This window comes from Ascaphus truei, chromosome 17, assembly GCF_040206685.1.
Source record: "Ascaphus truei isolate aAscTru1 chromosome 17, aAscTru1.hap1, whole genome shotgun sequence".
NCBI lineage: Eukaryota > Metazoa > Chordata > Amphibia > Anura > Ascaphidae > Ascaphus > Ascaphus truei.
Genome location: NC_134499.1, coordinates 37,069,980 through 37,088,502, shown reverse-complemented (window position 1 = coordinate 37,088,502; position 18,523 = coordinate 37,069,980). Strand labels below are relative to the sequence as shown.

The window sequence follows — 18,523 nt, the reverse complement described above, 5'->3', positions numbered from 1 at the left end:
GGAGGAGGAAAGACTTCCCAGGTACTGGAGGATAGGAAGAGTACAAATAATCACAGCTTTTAGCAAGTCAAGTTCTCACCGCTGCAAAGTTGTTGTTGGTGCCAACAAATAAAAGATAATCATAATAATTGCTGCTGGTTATTGCTATGTCCATGGTATACGGGAGGTCAGTATTTCATGAACCAACAGAACCCCAACTGATATATATTGTGAGGATATTGCTGCTTTGCGATGAGAACATTGCAGTACAATGCTTAAGCATCTATATTATCTATTAATTATTATTATTATTATTATTATTATTAAGTCCAGTATAGTTAACTAGAATAAAAGCAGGTCTGATATAAGGTCTTGTATGAAGACCTCAAAATTAAATTAATCTTATTTTACCCTCCTAGCAAAAATATGCCCTCGAGCCCCCTTCCTGAAAAATAAAGTAGGTCGTTTGGGGGAAAGAAAGAAAAACTGTGTGCTTTGGCTCAATAAAAGTGGTCAGAACTTTAATAATGTGATACCTGTTAGAATTCTACTTGCTGTACTTTAGTTTAGCTTTATAGGATAAAATGTTGCAAATGTTAATTTTTTCTTCAATTGCCTGCACTATTATTATTATTATTATTATTATTATTATTATTATATTAAAGTATAATGAATATATTTACATGAATATGGTAACATTTGTAAGTTACATATAGTTGGAAATTATATATCGTCTTTGTAGAGGTAAAACTCGTGAAGTGCATTTTTTAACCTTTTTTTCATGAAGCTGGACTCATTAAAGACTCCGAATCTTCAAAATACCTTCCTTTTTAAATACAGAATTCTACCTGTCAAAAATAACATTTAATCGCCTTTTCCTCAGTACTCAAAGAATGTAGTTAATGACAACGACGGCGATATGTCCATCGAGTTCAACCCATGTGAAATTTAGTAACGGAGATGCTCAGCCTTCATTCCTGTTTACACTATATTGATCCAGACAAACGCAAGGAAATATTTCTAAATATATCTAAAATGACATTGACACGCACCGCCTGCACCCGTACATGTCATTTTATTACAATGTATCTCTCTTGGAAAACGAAAGCACAGTGCGTTTCTGACGCACGTCGCAGTGGCATAAGTAGGCCGCTTGCTAGAACATCGACGAGAGCTCAACTAGTTCTGCACATAATGCAGAAGAAAGCCGACCCCATTAAGGATTCAGCAACAGATGCGGATACGCTTTACCTGTTGTAGCCTCAGTAATATAATCTGCCTCCAAAAAATACAGCGATTTAAATAATATTTTGATTAAAACAAAACAAAGCAGAGAATACACTTTTCACTGCAACACATGGGAACTGACTAAATACAATAAGATTAAAATAAGGGCTGTTTATATGTTGATGAGAAACCCCCCCCCACCCCCCACTTAATTGACATTGGGCCACCAGAGATGGGCCTATTATGTGCCAATCCCTCCTGAGTCAGGGTCTTTGTGATTCTGCTATTGCTAGGCACACATTAGCCTTATATTGGCAGTTGGCAGTTAACAGTGAGAAGCTAAAGAGGCTTTACCCTGGCTGGATTAGTGGGATCTGCTGCTATTGTACAACTTATTCTCAGCATTAAGGTAAACAATAGGTGGGAATTACCTGCAAACGGCTTGTCCTGGGCAGTGTATCACATACATAGGGCTAGAACAGTCCACCATCATCTTTTTAATACAGTCTTCTTCATGCTCTAATAATGGGGATTGGAAGCAGTTAGTTCAGTCCTTAAATCCAGTCACAGTGGCTACTTTTCTGTTACTTTGTTATTTGGATTACCTTGTTCCCACCAATTACTTTGACTTTATTTTATTACCTGACCGTCTCATTAATTCATTTAACGGAATAATTCCAATTTCAAGTGTAGTCGTTTTTAATTATGATGAAAAGTGCATCTTAAAGATGGCGTCCAAGCGCATTTTTATTTTTTTAACATTTTTTTTTTAGCCAGGATTGAGTCAGGCGGTCTTTGGAGCTGAACCCATTAATTTCAGCTTCGGGGACCTCCTGCTTCCGGAGATACGTAACTGCGTAGGGGGTGACGGTAGCCGCTCCGGCTGGGTAGCAGGGTTCACTTTATGGCTGCTTTTCAAAACTTCAGTACCCAGCGGGCCAATAGGAAGCCGTGACATCATCCGTGTGGCGGCTTCCTATTGGCCCACGTGAGGCGGTGCTGTAAAAAGCAGAGAGATGCTGGCACCCCCTTCGGAGGTAAGTGTCTCTGGAAGGAAGGGGAAACACTTTCATACAGTGGTCAATATGGACTTAACATAAAGATTATTCTCTGAGCATCAAAAGAACATGATAATGGCCCTTTGCAACCCTTCATTAATATCCCCATTTGATTATTCTAGCTGTTTCTATATATCAAGGCAAGTGTGACATTAAAGAGGTATCTTCATTGTCCATACAAATGACTTGGCTTATGTTTCCTGCTCTGTCTCCGCCTGTAACATGAGTATGTAGGATGTGCTATTTGAATGTATCCAATTCTGCAGCTCCGCCTGTCATCACTTTCCCTTTTCATGACCGTAAAGAGCTCCACGAGATCCAAAAACGTCATTACCACGCTTCTCACGTTTGATGCAGCCGCGAGCAGAAAGTTAAAAAAATAATAATGGCAGTGTTTAAAAGGAACATGTTCCCCGTTACTAGCTGACCCCAGAGTATCGGTATAAATTCAGGCTCCCATTGTTCTCACCTAACTATAAAGCGTCTGGCCTGGCTCTGGCTACATGTCAAAAAGACACTTGGGAGGCCTCAAACGCTCATTCCCAACAATATCGAGAAGGAAAGGTAACCCTGAACACCAAAGGTGTTACAATCCGAAATTCTGCCCCAGTAACACTTAGGCTGAGTCCATGGTGACTCAGCCCATACGGAGGCGCGCTGAGGCTGAGTCCATGGTGACTCAGCCCATACGGAGGCGCGCTGAGGCTGAGGGAAAGCGGGTGCTTTCCCTGGCCTTGGTTAGCGCGCCGTCCGGGGGCGTGTCGGGGGGCGGGCCAGTGACGTCACGGAGCTGGTTCGCCCTCATTGGGCGAACCGCTCACGTGACAGGCCCTGCGCTCCCGTGAGCACGCGAATTTAAAATTTTCCTAAGACCTACACTTCCGCACGCTTCCGCAAGCGTGCGCGAGCCCCTGCTAAAGCCGCTCTCATTGCGGCTGCAGGGGCTCACTGCTAAGTCAGAGCACGGGTCAGCGCCTAAGCGCTGACCATGCCCGAGGCCTCAGGTCTCTATGTTTCAAGAGGAATGCAGTTGCGAAAAAAAAGAAGCTTTTTTTTGTCTGAAACGCAACATATTTATGTTATATGTAACCCCTCGTTATTTCCCCAGACTGATTGTACATATGTTAGGGTCGGGGGCCTAAGTCCCACTCCCCTATATGAACGATATGCTTGGCTGCTAGCGAAGAGCTTGGCAGAGATCAGACACTATGACACAACACGTACCTTTGAATAACGGTATTTGGCGCCCGAGGCGAACCTTCAGCTTGAATCATTACAGTGAGCGAGTGACACATGGTGACGGTTTCTGTAACAAAGAGGAAGCTATTAACAAGAAGTCGTGATTTGGGAAATACAGGGAATACACCAAGTAACAAGTACACAACGACAGTCTTTATCTGTGCTGCACAGCTCCTGGCGATGTTGTTCTTCGACAGATATGAGTGTGCTGGCGCCCTGGCTTAATGGAAGATGACTTTGAGTACTAATTGGAGAATGCTCCTGCATTTTGTCATTGGCATTTCAGAGCATAAAATATGATGTCAAGGCAGAGGGGAGTAAAGCACAGCGGAAAGTCAATGGATGTCGTCCAAAGTTCTGGTATTTGTCCTGGAGAAAAGTAGATGCAGGTTGTGATATCTTTTAGCGGACCCACTTTCGTGGTCGTTATAGATGAAATTGTAATGTATATTGCAGCAGTGGCCAACTCCAGTACTCAAGGGTCACCACCAGGTCAGGTTTGAAGGATATCCCTGCTTCAGCACAGGTGGCACAGTTAACGACTGACCTGTTAGTGGCCCTTGAGGACTGGAGTTGGCCACCCCTGGTTTAGAGAGGTTTCGAAACCTCATAGGTTTCCTTTTCAAGTGTACTGATGAAGAAACTTACACTTGAAATAAAAACCTATTAGCTCTGTTCACTAGGTGTAAAATTCTATATATTATCTTCTATATATTATCTTCTATATACTCCAAAGTGAGTGCTCTAGATGTTTTTGGCTGAAAATCTCCATTGACATCAATGGGAGTTTTAGGACGAAAATGACCCAAACAGCCATTTCGGAGCATATAGAATTTACCACAATAACTTCATCTATGTAAAATCCCCCCCCAAAAAAATATCATAACCAACATCAAAGTCAATAAACGACACAATAACTGCAGTCTAAATATATATTATTATTTTTAGAACTCACCTTTGACCCCTTCAGCCGACAGAAGAGCCCACAACATATATTTGGAAACTATTTAAAAAATAGACACCATTGTGACTTTCCTTTGCAAGTTAGGCCCCGCACAAAACAACTTGCTACAGTATTCTTTCCTCCGTGAGGTGTCTGCTCTTAATGAACGTCTCACAAAAGCATTGTGTATTGTGTTATTCAGTGGCATTGTGGTGTTTTGTGTGACAGTTTTCAGGCTTAAATCTTAAAAGCTATTAGACGTCCTAAAAACAAACAAACAAACAAACATTACAGCGGCAGAAAACCTGTTACACAGGTGTGTGCGTTCACCTTATTGCAACTCAAATTCTGTATATGTCGTTAAACTGGAAGAGTGTATTAGCAAACAAGTATATTAGGTTTCCCTGACAAGCTTGTCTCTCCAAGGAATTGTATCCAGGTATCAACTAGATAAACTCAACAACCCACAGGCATTGTGTGTCCATGTGTTAGAGCCCTAAACTACTCCATTAGTGTTTAGCTCTGTGGTCAGGCCACAGGCAGCTTTCCCGGGGCCCTGGTCTACAGTCTTGACCTGGGTTAGTGGGGTGGGGGGGAGGGTGAGATTGTCCGGCTGAGTGCAGCACCCCTCTGCCGCCGGTTGTCCTGGCTCTCCCGCTCCTGTTGACGCCCCTGTCTGTTGTTCAGAGTTCCAGTAGCCGTGTTGGGCCTAAGAATAGTACATTTGTTGTAGGTTGGGATACCTTGCAGGGGAGCAACACTAGAGTTCTTCATAGATTAAATGATAGTATATAACACCTTCAAAGCCTCACAGGTCTCTTCTTCAGTTGTATAGATTTACATAGCCTTCAGATCTGGAAATTGTGCTAATAAAGGGAAAAAATTGTCTGCACTATGTTCTCAGAGTTTGCACTTAATCACTAAAGTTAGTACGTGGTGTGCACAAACATAGCACCCCCTATCATCCTTTAACACCCAACTCCAAACACACCTGCTTAAGGAAGCATATGAGTAGCTCTACGTGATACTTTTACACCGCATACATAAGCTTGGCACCTTGCAGCCGTACTTACCAGAACGCCCTCCTACTGTCTCTGTATGTCCTTCCTACCAACCAATTAGATTGTAAGCTCTTCGGAGCAGGGACTCCTTTTGCTAAATGTTACTTTTATGTTTGAAGCACTTCTCCCCTTTATGTGTTATTTATATTATTTGTTATTTATATGATTGTCACGTGTATTAATGCTGCGAAGTGCTATGTACATTAATGGCGCTATATAAATAAAGACATACATAGATACATACATATACATCTAGTTACAAAACACACTATTTATAAATAAATAATACATACATATACATCTAGTTACAAAACACACTATGTATGATTAATACAGAGTGGAGAAATTGGATAATTTTTATTGGAAATTTATACTACTTCATCCACCACCCCCTTTACCAAACTCGTTATTTCTATTTTATTATCTGTGTGTGTGTGTGTGTGTGTGTGTGTGTGTGTGTGTGTGTGTGTGTGTGTGTGTGTGTGTGTGTGTGTGTGTGTGTGTGTGTGTGTGTATATGTGTGTGTGTATATATATGTGTGTGTGTGTGTGTGTGTATATATATATATTGCAGCTTACATCTGTCATGTTATTTAATACATGCATGCCTTTAGCATGTCAAAGTGCATTGTTTTATTTTATTGAGAGGGAGAATGGGAGCCCTACTGCAGACTACTCGTATATTTTGCTACATGGAAAATTGCTGTGAAGCGCTATGTACATAAATGGCGATATATAAATAGATATACATACATATATTTTGCTATATGGAAAATTGCCACTATCTGAAATTTACCAACTTTATTTACTTGGTAATAATAACATTCACATAGAAACAATAGCAAACACCAGTGCTACAAATAACCGTGTAACAGCCAGGACGGCTAATAATACAGGAAAAAGGGGCCAAGTACAGGGGGGGCTTCCTCAGGCCCCTTCCCACTAATGAGTGGCATTTCTCTTTCAATCACGTCCTATGGTTTATCCACAAGAGAAAACGAAATGATACTCTGTCCCAGGAGTATGAGGCACTGTGATCCAGCAGCTGCCGTGTCTCCCGCTTCACAGAGGCGCCTCACACATCCAACCGAATGCTGCGTTCCTGGAGAATGTCTCCAGGTGGGAACAAGCCTGAGGAAGGGCTGCGTGCCCGATACGTAGCCCCCCGTGTGCTGGGACACCATATCCTGTAGGTATTATTGGTCGTCCTGGCTGTGTTACGGTTATTTGTAGCACTGGTGTTTGCTACTGTTTGTGTGTTCTCTGTTCCCCTGTTGTCTCCCAGCCCCTGGCTTCCATCTTTTTGAGCAGAAAATGTGGGCACTGTCTTCTAACATTACCCGGTATATATACATTATACTCTGGTGTTTTCCCCATGTATAACTAGAGCACCTTCTGATTCTGTGTGCGCCAGTCTTTCTTTGCGCAGAGCGCGGTGAGGACTTTCTCGTGCGCTATATGTTCAGAGGAATTTTTATTTTGCTCTGATCACTTTTTATTTGTAATAATTGAAGAGAGACGCGTTTATAATGACATACATTTGGTATTCTGTGGTCCTGTCCATAGCGCAGGGCGTAATCGTACTTCTACGTAGTGCAAACACATTGTGGTATTTGGGAACGTGTTCGGGAGGCTGCATGTTCGGAAAGAGGTGGAGTGTTCACATTTATTATGCTGAATGAGACAAGGAACTAAACAGCAATCGCCGCAAAGGATGACATCACGGCTTCCTATTGGCCTACGGGACATTTAAACGCTGTCATTTCATTAGGCACACGCGCTCACTGGCTGCAGATATACTGGCACCCCCTATGGAGGTGAGTATCTTGGGGTGCAGAGTGTCCCCAGACCTGAAATTAATGGTGTTCAGCCCCTGACTTCAATCCTAAAACACACACACAAGCAAGCAATGCAACCAGGACTGCTGCTTTTATTAAAATGAATGAATATTAAAGTAGTTGATGGAAAACTTTGGGCTGAAACCAGCGTCCTACATGTATAGGTGTTACTGCATTATTTACAATGGACCTCAGTTAACAGACAAAGATAAAATGTGTTGTATATACAACTGCTCTAAAAAAAAAACCTGTCCTGTGTAATCTATACCAGGAGTGGCAAACTCCAGTCCTCAAAGGCCACCAACAGGCCAGGTATTAGGGATATCCCAGCTTCAGCACAGGTGGCTCAGGCTTTGACTGAGCCACCTGTGCTGAAGCAGGGATATCCTGGAAACCTTACCTGTGGGGGGCGGGGGGGGGGGGGGGGCTTGAGGACTAGTTGACAACCCCTGACACTTAGCTGATCTTCTCTCTAGGCGATGACAACTCCTGTAACCACTACCTCTTTCGATTTTGATGGGAACACAATGAAACCTCTACAGGGTCGTTGTCCCCTGCCCCCTCCCCCCCCCTGCTAGGGGGGGGGGCGAGACACGGTTATGGGATTATCAGCACCTATAATGAATTCAAGCTAAGCCCTTTTTTTTTTTTTTTTAAATAAAGATAGAATTTAAATAGGAAGTGTATAGGGTGAGCTGCCCATTTAACAAGATTCACAGGTGAGCTTTGTTATATGGAACGTGTTAAGGCAGCAGTGCGCCCGGATATGCATCTTATTGTTTCCCTTGCTTTACCAGATCTCTCTATGCCTTTTCCAACACACTTTCTCTCCCCCCGTTTCCCCCCTCCCTGCCTCCCCCCGCTCACTCCCCCCCCCTTCCCCCTCCCCCCCCCTTAACGCCCCCTCTCCCCCCCCCCTCTCCCCTCCCCCTTCTAAATCTGATGTTTTGTTCAGGAGATAGAAGAGTTGGAAATATTAAGTGTACGGGGGGTTAAAATGGAGCTCTCTCCCCAGCCCAGTGCAGTCTAATAGTTACCATGGTAACCTCACCAGCTAGAGATTAGAGAAGGTCATGCTCAGGGGACAAGATAATATCTTTATATGCATTAAACTCGTATAGGCGCATTGGGGAGATTACATTCCTAAAGTCTCTCCTCTGATTTCGTGCTTCGGGCAGTGAAAATGGTCATCAGATTTGTAATGCACGTTCTCTTCATTAAAAATATTTATTAAAAATCCATTAAAAGAAATATTTACAAAAAGTGCATGAATAGGTCACATGATTATATTACAGACATCATATTTACATTTCCTTTAGCATTCAGACAAATATAATATTCCAATGTTTCATTCAAATATTAAATATTTTAGCGCACAAAAGACTTGTCCTGTTTGCTTTGCAAAACTCCTCCAAGTATTTGGGGGTTTAACATACACGTTACAGACTATTATTATATATCTACCGATATGTTTAACAATTCAATTATTTTATGGTCTATTGCAGGGTGCACAACTCCAGTCCTCAAGGGCCATCAACGGGCCAGGTTTTCAGGATCTTTGTTTCAGCACAGGTGGCTCAGTCAAAGACTGCTTCAGCAAGGATATCATGAAGCAGGGATATCCTGAAAGCCTGACCTGTTGGTGGCCCTTGAGGACTGCAGTTGGCCGCCCCTGGTCCATTCATTGTAACATCAAACAGAAACCCGTTATTCTTGTATCTGGGGTGTTAACGAGTCTTTGACCATTAGGAACTGAGATTCACGATGGGATCTTTTAAGCTTTGCACGGCGGTTTTGAAACCAAATCTGCAATAAAAAATACAACATAGATTAGAAGTCCTGGCCTAAACTTTTGCTCTTCACATATAAAATAAATAAAGTACAAAGCATAAAAATAAATGGCACTATGTTGATGATAAACATGTACAGTTCATTCACGGTTTAATTCCTGCTATACTATGTTATTGATGATGTTTTGAGATAAGTACATTATTGCACCTGTAATGTATATTACACAACAAACGGCTATGCAGCTGCATAAGGTTTTACTCTGAAAATCCTTGAAAGAAATACACAATGCCGGTCACGTGAAGACCATACCTGAATTCTGTCTTCATCCAATGCTAATTTGTTGGCAAGCTCTTCTCTGACGTCAATGCCAGGGTAGGAATTTACCCGGAAAACATTCTCCAGTATTTCAATCTGAAGGAATACAGACAAACAGATCAGTATATACACGGGGTCTTCTGCTGCATAAAGGAATAACTTTAATACAAATAACTATAAGAAGAAGGAGCGGCACAGTCATTAAAGACACTGACTTTGTAAACAATGTCACTGAGTGTGAAGTAGGGGAAACTGGTCCAATTCCCGGTGTCGGCTCATTGAGACCTTGGGTGAGTCACTTTGTCTCTCTGTGCCTCAGACACCAAAACATAGATTGTAAGCTCATCTGGGGGACAAATATTTCCATGTGCTGCATACCGCGCACTATACTGTAATTGTGACGCGCTTTGAGTCTCATTGGGAGAAAAGCGCTCTATGAAATAGTTAACACACACGCTTTAAAGTGCTGTATGTGAGCGTATGGATTTCCTCTATATAGCTCACATTTGAAGTAGAGGAACCTGAAACGCTAATGTAGAATCTCCATATTGGTATGTTCCGGGCAGTTATTAGAACTGTACTATGCAGCCTAGTGACAAAATGCATTTCCAAATACAAGGCCCGCGACGGTAGAAGAGCGATCATGCAATGGGAGTTTGAGACTGCTGGTGAAAAAGAAAGTTTTGCAAACATCTTAAGGCGAAAAACCCGGAGGGCTTCTGCAGAAAGTGGTCAAGGTGAAGGGTTATTACTTTTCAAAGCAGAACATGTACAGGGATCTTAACGTAATTCCACAGTCTATAAAGTTGGAGATGTTCCCTATAGTCATTCTATTTGTTGCACTTAATGGTGTGAGGAACATTTTAGGCTCGCAGGATGCACCTACTTGGCTCCTAGTAAAAGCCGTTCTGGGTCTTCTGCCTCTATACCAGCTCAGTTCTCTTTTGTAAGCCAGTCGTTCTGCTCCAGAGCAGCACTTTTCATAGTTCACGGTTGTTTCCTTCTCCAGTGGATGTCGCACAGCGTGGATCTGTATTGGTATATCATAGGAGATCCCAGGGAGACGCAAACAGTGCTTATCAAGTTTCGCTAAAATGAGAAACAGAGACAGAATAAATTATTTTGTATACACTGGGAGAGCGGCCTATGTGGCTTCATGTACAAAAACCTGCCCTATAATTGTCACGTTCCTTTAATATCACACAGCTCAGCGGGCAAACTAAGTGAGCCAAATGCCCAGGACACAATTGAAAACGAGAGGTAGCTCTCAATGTATTACTTCCTGGTAAAACATTTTATAAATAAATAAATAGTTCTTATTTGCCATAATCTTCCATGTTCTGTACTTAACCTACAAACTATCCGTGTATCAGTTTTATCCCAACAGGTTTAGCATTAAATTCAATCAACTACACGCACTGTGCTACAGGGAGTAATTCATCTTAATAAAACACCTGCAATCCTTTTAGATACTGCTTCTATCATTTGCACATTCAAAGTTCAGAAGAAATAACGTCGGGTACCTCTGTTGTTGCTATGATCCATCCACGGCCTGTGATGCTTGTTGGCGGTTGGTACAAACTCCTTTTTCTTGTCTAATCCCAAAATACGTTCAATTGAAAATGAACACGGTGCGGCTCGGTGCTCCACCAAATTGGACCCTTTCTGGAGATTTGGGGACCACCTTGGACTGGCCTCACGCAGAGACATACTTGTCATTCTCTCACCTTACAGTATGTGTAGCTTCCACAACACCAGTGTCTGCCCATGAGTGTGACCTGGTCCTCCTTATAGCTGTGTTGACAAGGGGGTTGGATTTACAACGCCATTAATTAAAATCTTTCATTAGAAAGTTTTAGCATCTCAATGAAGACTCCCCCACCAAGAGGCAAGGGGAGTTAATTGTTTATTTGTTTGCAAGTAATTAGCAGCTAATAGGGACACTAGGGGAGACTCCAGGAGGGACAAAGTGTTATCTCTCCTAACCAGAATATCTACTTTACTTTCTCTAAAGAAGCTTGCCACAAATGTCAAACTCTTTTTATTTGAAATCATTAAAGTATAAAATCATGCCCCTTTCTTGACTTTATACTCGAATGGACACCAGTTCCTCCAGCCTAGCAGCATTATAAGAAACCAGTCAAGTAATAAGTAATCTCATTTAAGAGCTTTTTTCCTAAAGAAATGTATATAAAAAAATAATAATCTCTTAATGCTATTAGGGTAATCCTGATGAAAATGCCTCCATGTATTTCATATGCATATGTAATGGTTAATGTGGTCAGTGAAGACACAATAGTGTTTTGGCATAAGGCACACTGCAGCGGGTTAGCAATGTTGTTAAAAGTCAGTGTAATTGTTTTCTAAGGGCCTGGATTAGGGAACATGAACGGCTGCACCCAGTATGTTAAATAAATAATGTGCTTGTTTATTTACCACTTATGTTTAAGTGATTTGCACGCAGCGAAATTCACAGCAAACTAAACACTGGTTAGTGATGGTGTGAAAAATGTGTTTTTCCCCAGGCTAGAAGTACAGCTTGCTACTTTTGTACACGGATAGAAACGCACATGTTTAAACAAACACACACATCATACATACAAACATATGGAAGAGAAAGCACACCATGTATACAAATAAAAGCTCACAATTGTGGACACGTCATAAATAGTATATTAAATAAAAAGATACTTCACCAAAATGAAAAGACCACGGAAGGAGACAAGGCACTACAGGTAGGTACTGAAAAAAAAGAGTATTAATATATACAGCAAGAACTATAGGGCACGCCACAGAACTAGCATATAAGTGCCTGGGTGCAAACTGTAAAAGATCCGTAGATCAGGAAAATTGAGAAATTGTCACACCAGGGCTTGCAAAAAAATGCATTAAAGGTTATCAACGTTTTCTGCGACCCGACATGGTCTTTAATGATGTTTTTCTTTTTTTGCAAGCCCTGCTCCTCCGGTTTCTCCATTTGCCACTTACACACACAGTTACACAAAAGTGTTTGCTCGATCCATACCATACGACCATGTTAGGCCTAATAATAATAGCGCTTCCCATTGAATGCCCTATCATTTTAACATTGCGTATTTTCTGTAGAAATGTTGGCATATAAGGACCGTAATATTCTGGAAAATAAAGTGCATTTTATTGCCACTAGCTGTGTTCCCTGTTACCTGTGCGAGTGATCGCTAGCACACAGGGATTCTAGCGGTGCGCTATACATTTCTCCCCGCGCGCACAGGTGTGGGAGAAACACCCATCTATAGTCTTCAGGAAGGTGACTCGGCATTTGCCGAGTCTAACCCTTAAACCCCCCCTCCGGTTACCTTTCTATACCCTGCATGAAATCATTTGCTTCACACCATTGATGTGTTTACAAATAGTCCACGGCATTTTCTGAGTACACGTATATACCCCAATTATCCAGGGGTTATTATGACCTGGGCCTGGAGATCTTACCAAAGCATCAACTCATCCCTTACTACACCCACATATTTCACCATTGTTATGGAGGCGCAATATGTACCACCAGCTGCTGCTGCCACGTAGCCCATGTCCCAATGTGCCTGTCACTGTGCCTCCTCCGTTACACTGCAGCCCTGTGCCCTCTCCTTGCTGCTGATTGGGGAGACCCTGGCAGCAGTATAATGCCCTCTCGTAAGGCCACGCGCCGGCTGTGATAATGAATAAGACAAAAGTTATTACAATACAATGGCTCGCCCATTCTGTGATGAGCTAATGTTAGACATACACGTATAGTGAGACATACACGTATAGTGAGACATACACGTATAGTGAGACATACACGTATAGTGAGACATACACGTATAGTGAGACATACACGTATAGTGAGACATACACGTATAGTGAGACATACACGGATCTCGCGGCGCAGGGCCTCCCGTTATCCTGGCAACGTGACGTTGCATGGCCCAGCGACGTCCTCTTGTCATGGCAACACGATGCCATTGGACGACGTGGGGCCATTTTAACGGGACTATGCAGCAGGAGATGCCGCTGGATGATGCCGCCACCGGGGAAGGTAATACACAGATAAATATATCAATCTAAATCTTTAAAAAAAAAATTAAGTCTCATAAATGAGGTGATGCTGATTGGAAAAATCGATTGCTTCTCTGAAAAACTCGACTGACGACTTATATAAAACATGGGACCCGTGGTTGGGGCATAGAGTAAGTAACGTGGGACCCGTGGTTGGGGCATAGAGTAAGTAATGTGGAGAGAGGTGGGGGAGGCCCTGCTGGGGCATTGAGTAGCCATGTTCCTAATCTGATATAAATTGGTCTGGTAGATTGATTCAACCCCAGCTGAAGATATAGATTTAAAGAACCCAAAGCTACAGCAGAGAACTGGAAAACCCACCTATACAGACCCAAAAGGGTTGAGTTTGAAAAAGCCAGTGGGGACGGGAGGCCACACTCCCCCTCCCCCCCTCTCCTTTTGTCTCTTATCTGTCGTCCCCCCCAACTACTTTTCAACATGGTATACTGTAAATACTGAACAGCACTAGTTGGTTCTCGTTTACTAACTGAATTAATGCCTATATAATTGCAGATGTTGTCGTAAACAGTAACTATTCAAGAATAACCCAATATGTTTTTTACTCTACAATAACGATACTATTTCTGATCCATACATCTGTATGTTCCCATCGTTATACTGTTGGATATCTGTACTCTGTGAAAAAAATCTAATAAAATAATTGAAACAAAAATAAATAAATAAAGTCTCTGGATTATCACTGAACAGAAGGTGGCTGCCCTGGTTATGGAATACATTGGATAAAATACTTACCCCATGTGCGTTTTGCCTCTTTCTTTTCTTCATATATATTTATATATACAAATATATATGTAGCCAGGTCTCCCCAGCGCTACCGCACCCCCCTCACTTGGCTGCCGATCGCGGGAGCCGCCGCGTCCAATGGCGGCTCCGTTCGGCAGTGGCAGGGGAGAGGGCGGTCAGGTCCTGGCTCGGGGGTTGCCGGGGACGCGTGCGGCCGGTCGCCAAGGCCGCACGCGCATCTCAGGGCTCCCGGCGCTCCCGGAGCCGGGCGGATAGGGCGCCGCCATTGCGGAGAGACTCGCGCATGCGCAGTGATCGCGCGAGGGCAGGAGAGCCCCAGATAGGTCGCGCATGCGCAGATAGGGGTAGGGAGTTAAGGCAGCTCTTAGGAGGTCGCGCGAGAGTAGGGAAGCATAGGGAGAGCTTGAGGCGGCCATTAGGAGTTAGTGTAGGCAGAGGGGAGGAGCGCACGCGGCCCCAATGTTATAGTAAGGGCCTCGGGACTACAATTCCCATGAGGCATAGCGAGGCAGGCACCAGGTGCTTGATAGGAGCCAATAGGGCTGTAGGACTGCCCTGGAGGGAGAATAGATACATTTCCCGGGTTTTGCATGAGTCACGTCAGTTGGAGCAGCGGAGCTGAAGGGGAAGGAAGGATGCAGGGAGTGAGTGCAGCTCCTGCATCCTGATAGGTACCCTCACCCTCCAGGTAGGCCCCAACTCCCCACCAGGTTAGTGGGTAACTGATAAGGGACGGCCCTAGATAGGGAGGTCACCCTTAGGTGTGTGTAAGGTGCAGGTTTGGCAGTGCCACAGCGGGTAGTGCTGTGCGCACTGGCAAATAGGCACAGATTGTGTGCAGTGTGTTTACTGCGGGTTCCAGGGTGCTGTGTGTGTGTTGCTGCATGTGCTGGGCGCAGTGTGTGCAGCGTGTGTGAATGTCTGCAGGCTGACAGTGAGAGCGGTGTGTCTGCTGCAGGCTGTTAGGAGTAGCGAGTAGCTAGAAGTTAGGGAGGATTAGGGACTTGGGTAGATAAGGGAGTGGGGCAGGTTATTAACCCCGCAGGCCCTAGGAGTTTCCCCCAAGTCACCTCAGGTTGCGGTTCATCAGGGACAGGCCCTAGGTTAGGGTTCCTGTCACTTTAGGGTTAGTTAGGGATAGATAGGGATCGCGGCGGCTGCTGTTCCCGTGAGACGGTGTGTTACCGAGAGAAGGTTGTGTTCCCGTGAAGCGGTGGGACCCTCGTTGGGGTTCCTGGAGAATATCACCTGGATAGGATCAGACGGATGCATCGCACGTCTGACCCTTTGAGAAGCTTGTTGCTGACCCGAGCACCGGAGTGCTCGGAAGGTATTATGTCATCACATGTGCACCAACAGGCCTAGAGGTTTTAGTGACTGCGCAGTCACCCAGTGACTATCTCTGTAGGAGTACGGGACATTGGGTGGGGTTCTTGGGACACTGGGTGGGATCACCTGGTGTCGGGGAATCGTCCTGCGAGACGTCAAGGGTAGTGTCTCCTCGTGAGAGAGACACTGGTTATTATTATATTATTTGTAAGTAAAGTAGTTATATATAATCACTGTGTGTGTAGTTTCTTATTGGGTTCCTATGTAGGGTCATTCTACACTTCCCTAGAATCCTACATAGGTGGAGGCGCTGAAGAAGATCCGTTCCAGAGGATTCACCCCAGGCTCTCATTAGCGGAGGCTCAGACCTCCTGTGAGCCTACAGGTATACGCACCACACCTGAGTAACTTTGCATGTTCCTACACTTCCACAGTATTATCTGCGAGTGGGTGGGGGAATACCCGTTACATTTGGAGGCGCTGCTGAGATAGACCTGGGGTGCCCTGTTTCATTTTTTTTAAATTGTCCCATTCCCATTTTTCACCATGTGGGCGCTCTCCAGACAGGAGGTCTCCACCTGGGCCTCGAAGCTTAGTGCAACTCCTAACCACATGGTTGCCGTGGGGGCAGTCCCTGCTGGCATGTCTCTGCTGGACGTTCAGGCGCAGGTTCGGAAGCTCCCTGGCCTGGATCGTACATGGGTCAGAGGACGAAGGTATGATATCACCTGGCAGTGGAGTACTATACTGATGTATGTAGACCATGCCATAAGCGAGGAAGATGGTCCTCAATTCTTGAGTCTGTCCGAGGGTCCGAATGAGGGGTGCCCCTTTATTTACCCTGAATCGGCCGTTCCTGCATGCAACGAGAGCCCTAATGTAGTTAGCAGGACTGTGATCAAAATGGAGGCTCCTGTAGCAAGGGAGGCTAATAGTGAGTCCCACCTAACATGGCGGCTCCCGCCAACTCAAAATGACACACGTGCTTCTGACTGCCAGGCTGCTCAGAAAAGGGTTGCAGAAAACCCTCCGGGACTGGCGGGAAAACCAGAGCCCCGCCCCCGTAATGTGAGTGACTCAGTGCAGAGCCAGAGCCACTCAGTGATAGAGCACACCCCTCCTTTAAATTCCACCAGGGGGAGTGAGCACAGTGAACCGCCATTAGACCCTTCTGTTCACCAGGAGGAAGGCATTGTCGTAGACATAGATTACTTTCTTTATGTGCAAGAAACAGAGATAGACTGTCAGGACATACACCCCAATATGTATGTGGCCTGGCGGGCGTCCGGAGTAGATTCTCTTGTCTTCATGTGCTCCTGCCTGCAAGAAGCTCACGCGCAGGGAGCTGACGTGGCTCGGGGACCCCTCGACTACAGGACCATCGAGGTGGGGGGAGAAATGGGCATACAGTGTTTTAGCCCCACGTGCGGTTGTTCTAGAGAGACATTGACATGGTGGTCCTACTGTGAATGTTGCGGTGTGCGGTTACTGAAGTCTATTGTGCCCCAGCATGCAGAAGTTTCCAGTGAAAAGGTGTATCCCGATGTTGCGGACCCTGCTGTGGGCCCGTGTGCCCTACAATGGTCAGTCCGACCTACTACAGAGGTACTATCGGTCCTAGGCGTGGGACCAGTACCTACAGACGACCAGGGTGAGTCGACTGCCCCAGGGGTGTCGGGGGTGAGCCTCCAGGTGACCGCGGAGCACGATGGCTCCTTAAGTCTGGTCGCCCGGGCAAAGGGCTCCCCTCTTCATCGCGTCCTGGTGGAGGTGTCCTCAGTAGAAGGTAGCTGTCCAGAGAAGAGAGTGGACCAGTGTCTACCGCCGATCCTTCCGGAAGAAGGGAAGCCCATCGTCAGCCAGCCGAGTGGTAAGGAACACCCTTGTTCCCCACAGACTCCGATGGAGGTGGCCGTGAAGAAGGCCAAAGCTACGGTTCCTGAGCGGAGTGTGAGCCCGTGTGCTCCGACACAAGTGGTCCCAGGACTGGGATCCAACGCTCCCGAGTTTTCAGCGAGTAAGTGGACTGCCCCAGAAGTGCCGGGGGCAGGTCCCGATACCACCAAGGTGGGAACTGACAGTGTCCCCGAGGACCTGTTGGCCACCATGAATCACCGCAGGGGTAAGGTGTCTACTTTTTCCCCCCTGCCAGGTGAAACCGAGACATTTCCCAGTGCTTGCTTCTCAGTGGAAGCCTCGCAAGTCCGTAGGGACAAGGACTGTGGAAAGGACGATCCAGGGAGACTGGCCTCCTTTACGCCCAAAAAGGAGCGTGCCATTCGCCAGGTGGTGGACCGCGGGAAAGGTCCTGGCCTCTTGGTCTACCGCATCCCTGCCGCGGATGACCGGGTAAAGGTCTGCTTCAGAGACACTGTGCTACTCCTTCCACCAGGGGGAGGAAGTAGCGAAGAGCCAGTAGCTGTCGCTTTAGGGTGTGCTCTCCGAGAGATTCACCACGGGGAGGCTCAAGGACGCAAAAGTGAGGTACCCCCACATGATCAGTTCAGGGCGCCCCACAAATGGTCTCAGCCCGTCTCGAGTATTAATTGGTGTGATATGCCCTGTAATTTTTCATTGTGTGAAAGTGTACCAATTAGGCCATGTTTTGAGGATGTTGCAGCCGATCTGTTAAGTGTACGGGGTATGCCATGCCATTTTTCAGTATGTGAAATTGTACCATGCTATGTCGTTCCCCAAGCGAGGGCGTTGGGTGTTTCACCAGGGGGAGAGTGTAGCCAGGTCTCCCCAGCGCTACCGCACCCCCCTCACTTGGCTGCCGATCGCGGGAGCCGCCGCGTCCAATGGCGGCTCCGTTCGGCAGTGGCAGGGGAGAGGGCGGTCAGGTCCTGGCTCGGGGGTTGCCGGGGACGCGTGCGGCCGGTCGCCAAGGCCGCACGCGCATCTCAGG

The 18,523-nt window shown here is 45.5% G+C and overlaps 1 protein-coding gene across 1 annotated transcript; it reads right to left on the bottom strand.

Moving 5' to 3' along the window:
* Positions 1-9,051: 9,051 nt before the first annotated feature.
* Positions 9,052-11,549, bottom strand: HESX1 (HESX homeobox 1). Its single transcript, XM_075575109.1, has 4 exons — positions 10,974-11,549; positions 10,337-10,539; positions 9,445-9,546; positions 9,052-9,150 (listed from the first exon to the last, which is right to left on the bottom strand). Exons 1-4 carry the CDS (start codon positions 11,167-11,169, stop codon positions 9,052-9,054), a joined length of 600 nt encoding a protein of 199 aa, XP_075431224.1. The 5' UTR covers positions 11,170-11,549.
* Positions 11,550-18,523: the final 6,974 nt, after the last annotated feature.

Coding starts and splice junctions, on each gene's coding strand:
- HESX1 (XM_075575109.1), bottom strand. CDS start 11,169: ATGACAAGTATGTCTCTGCGTGAGGCCAGTCCAAGGTGGTCCCCAAAT. Junction 9,547..10,336: donor CGGCTTTTACTAGGAGCCAA/GTAGGTGCATCC, acceptor GTATTCCTTCAG/ATTGAAATACTGGAGAATGT. Junction 9,151..9,444: donor TGGATGAAGACAGAATTCAG/GTATGGTCTTCA, acceptor TTTTTATTGCAG/ATTTGGTTTCAAAACCGCCG.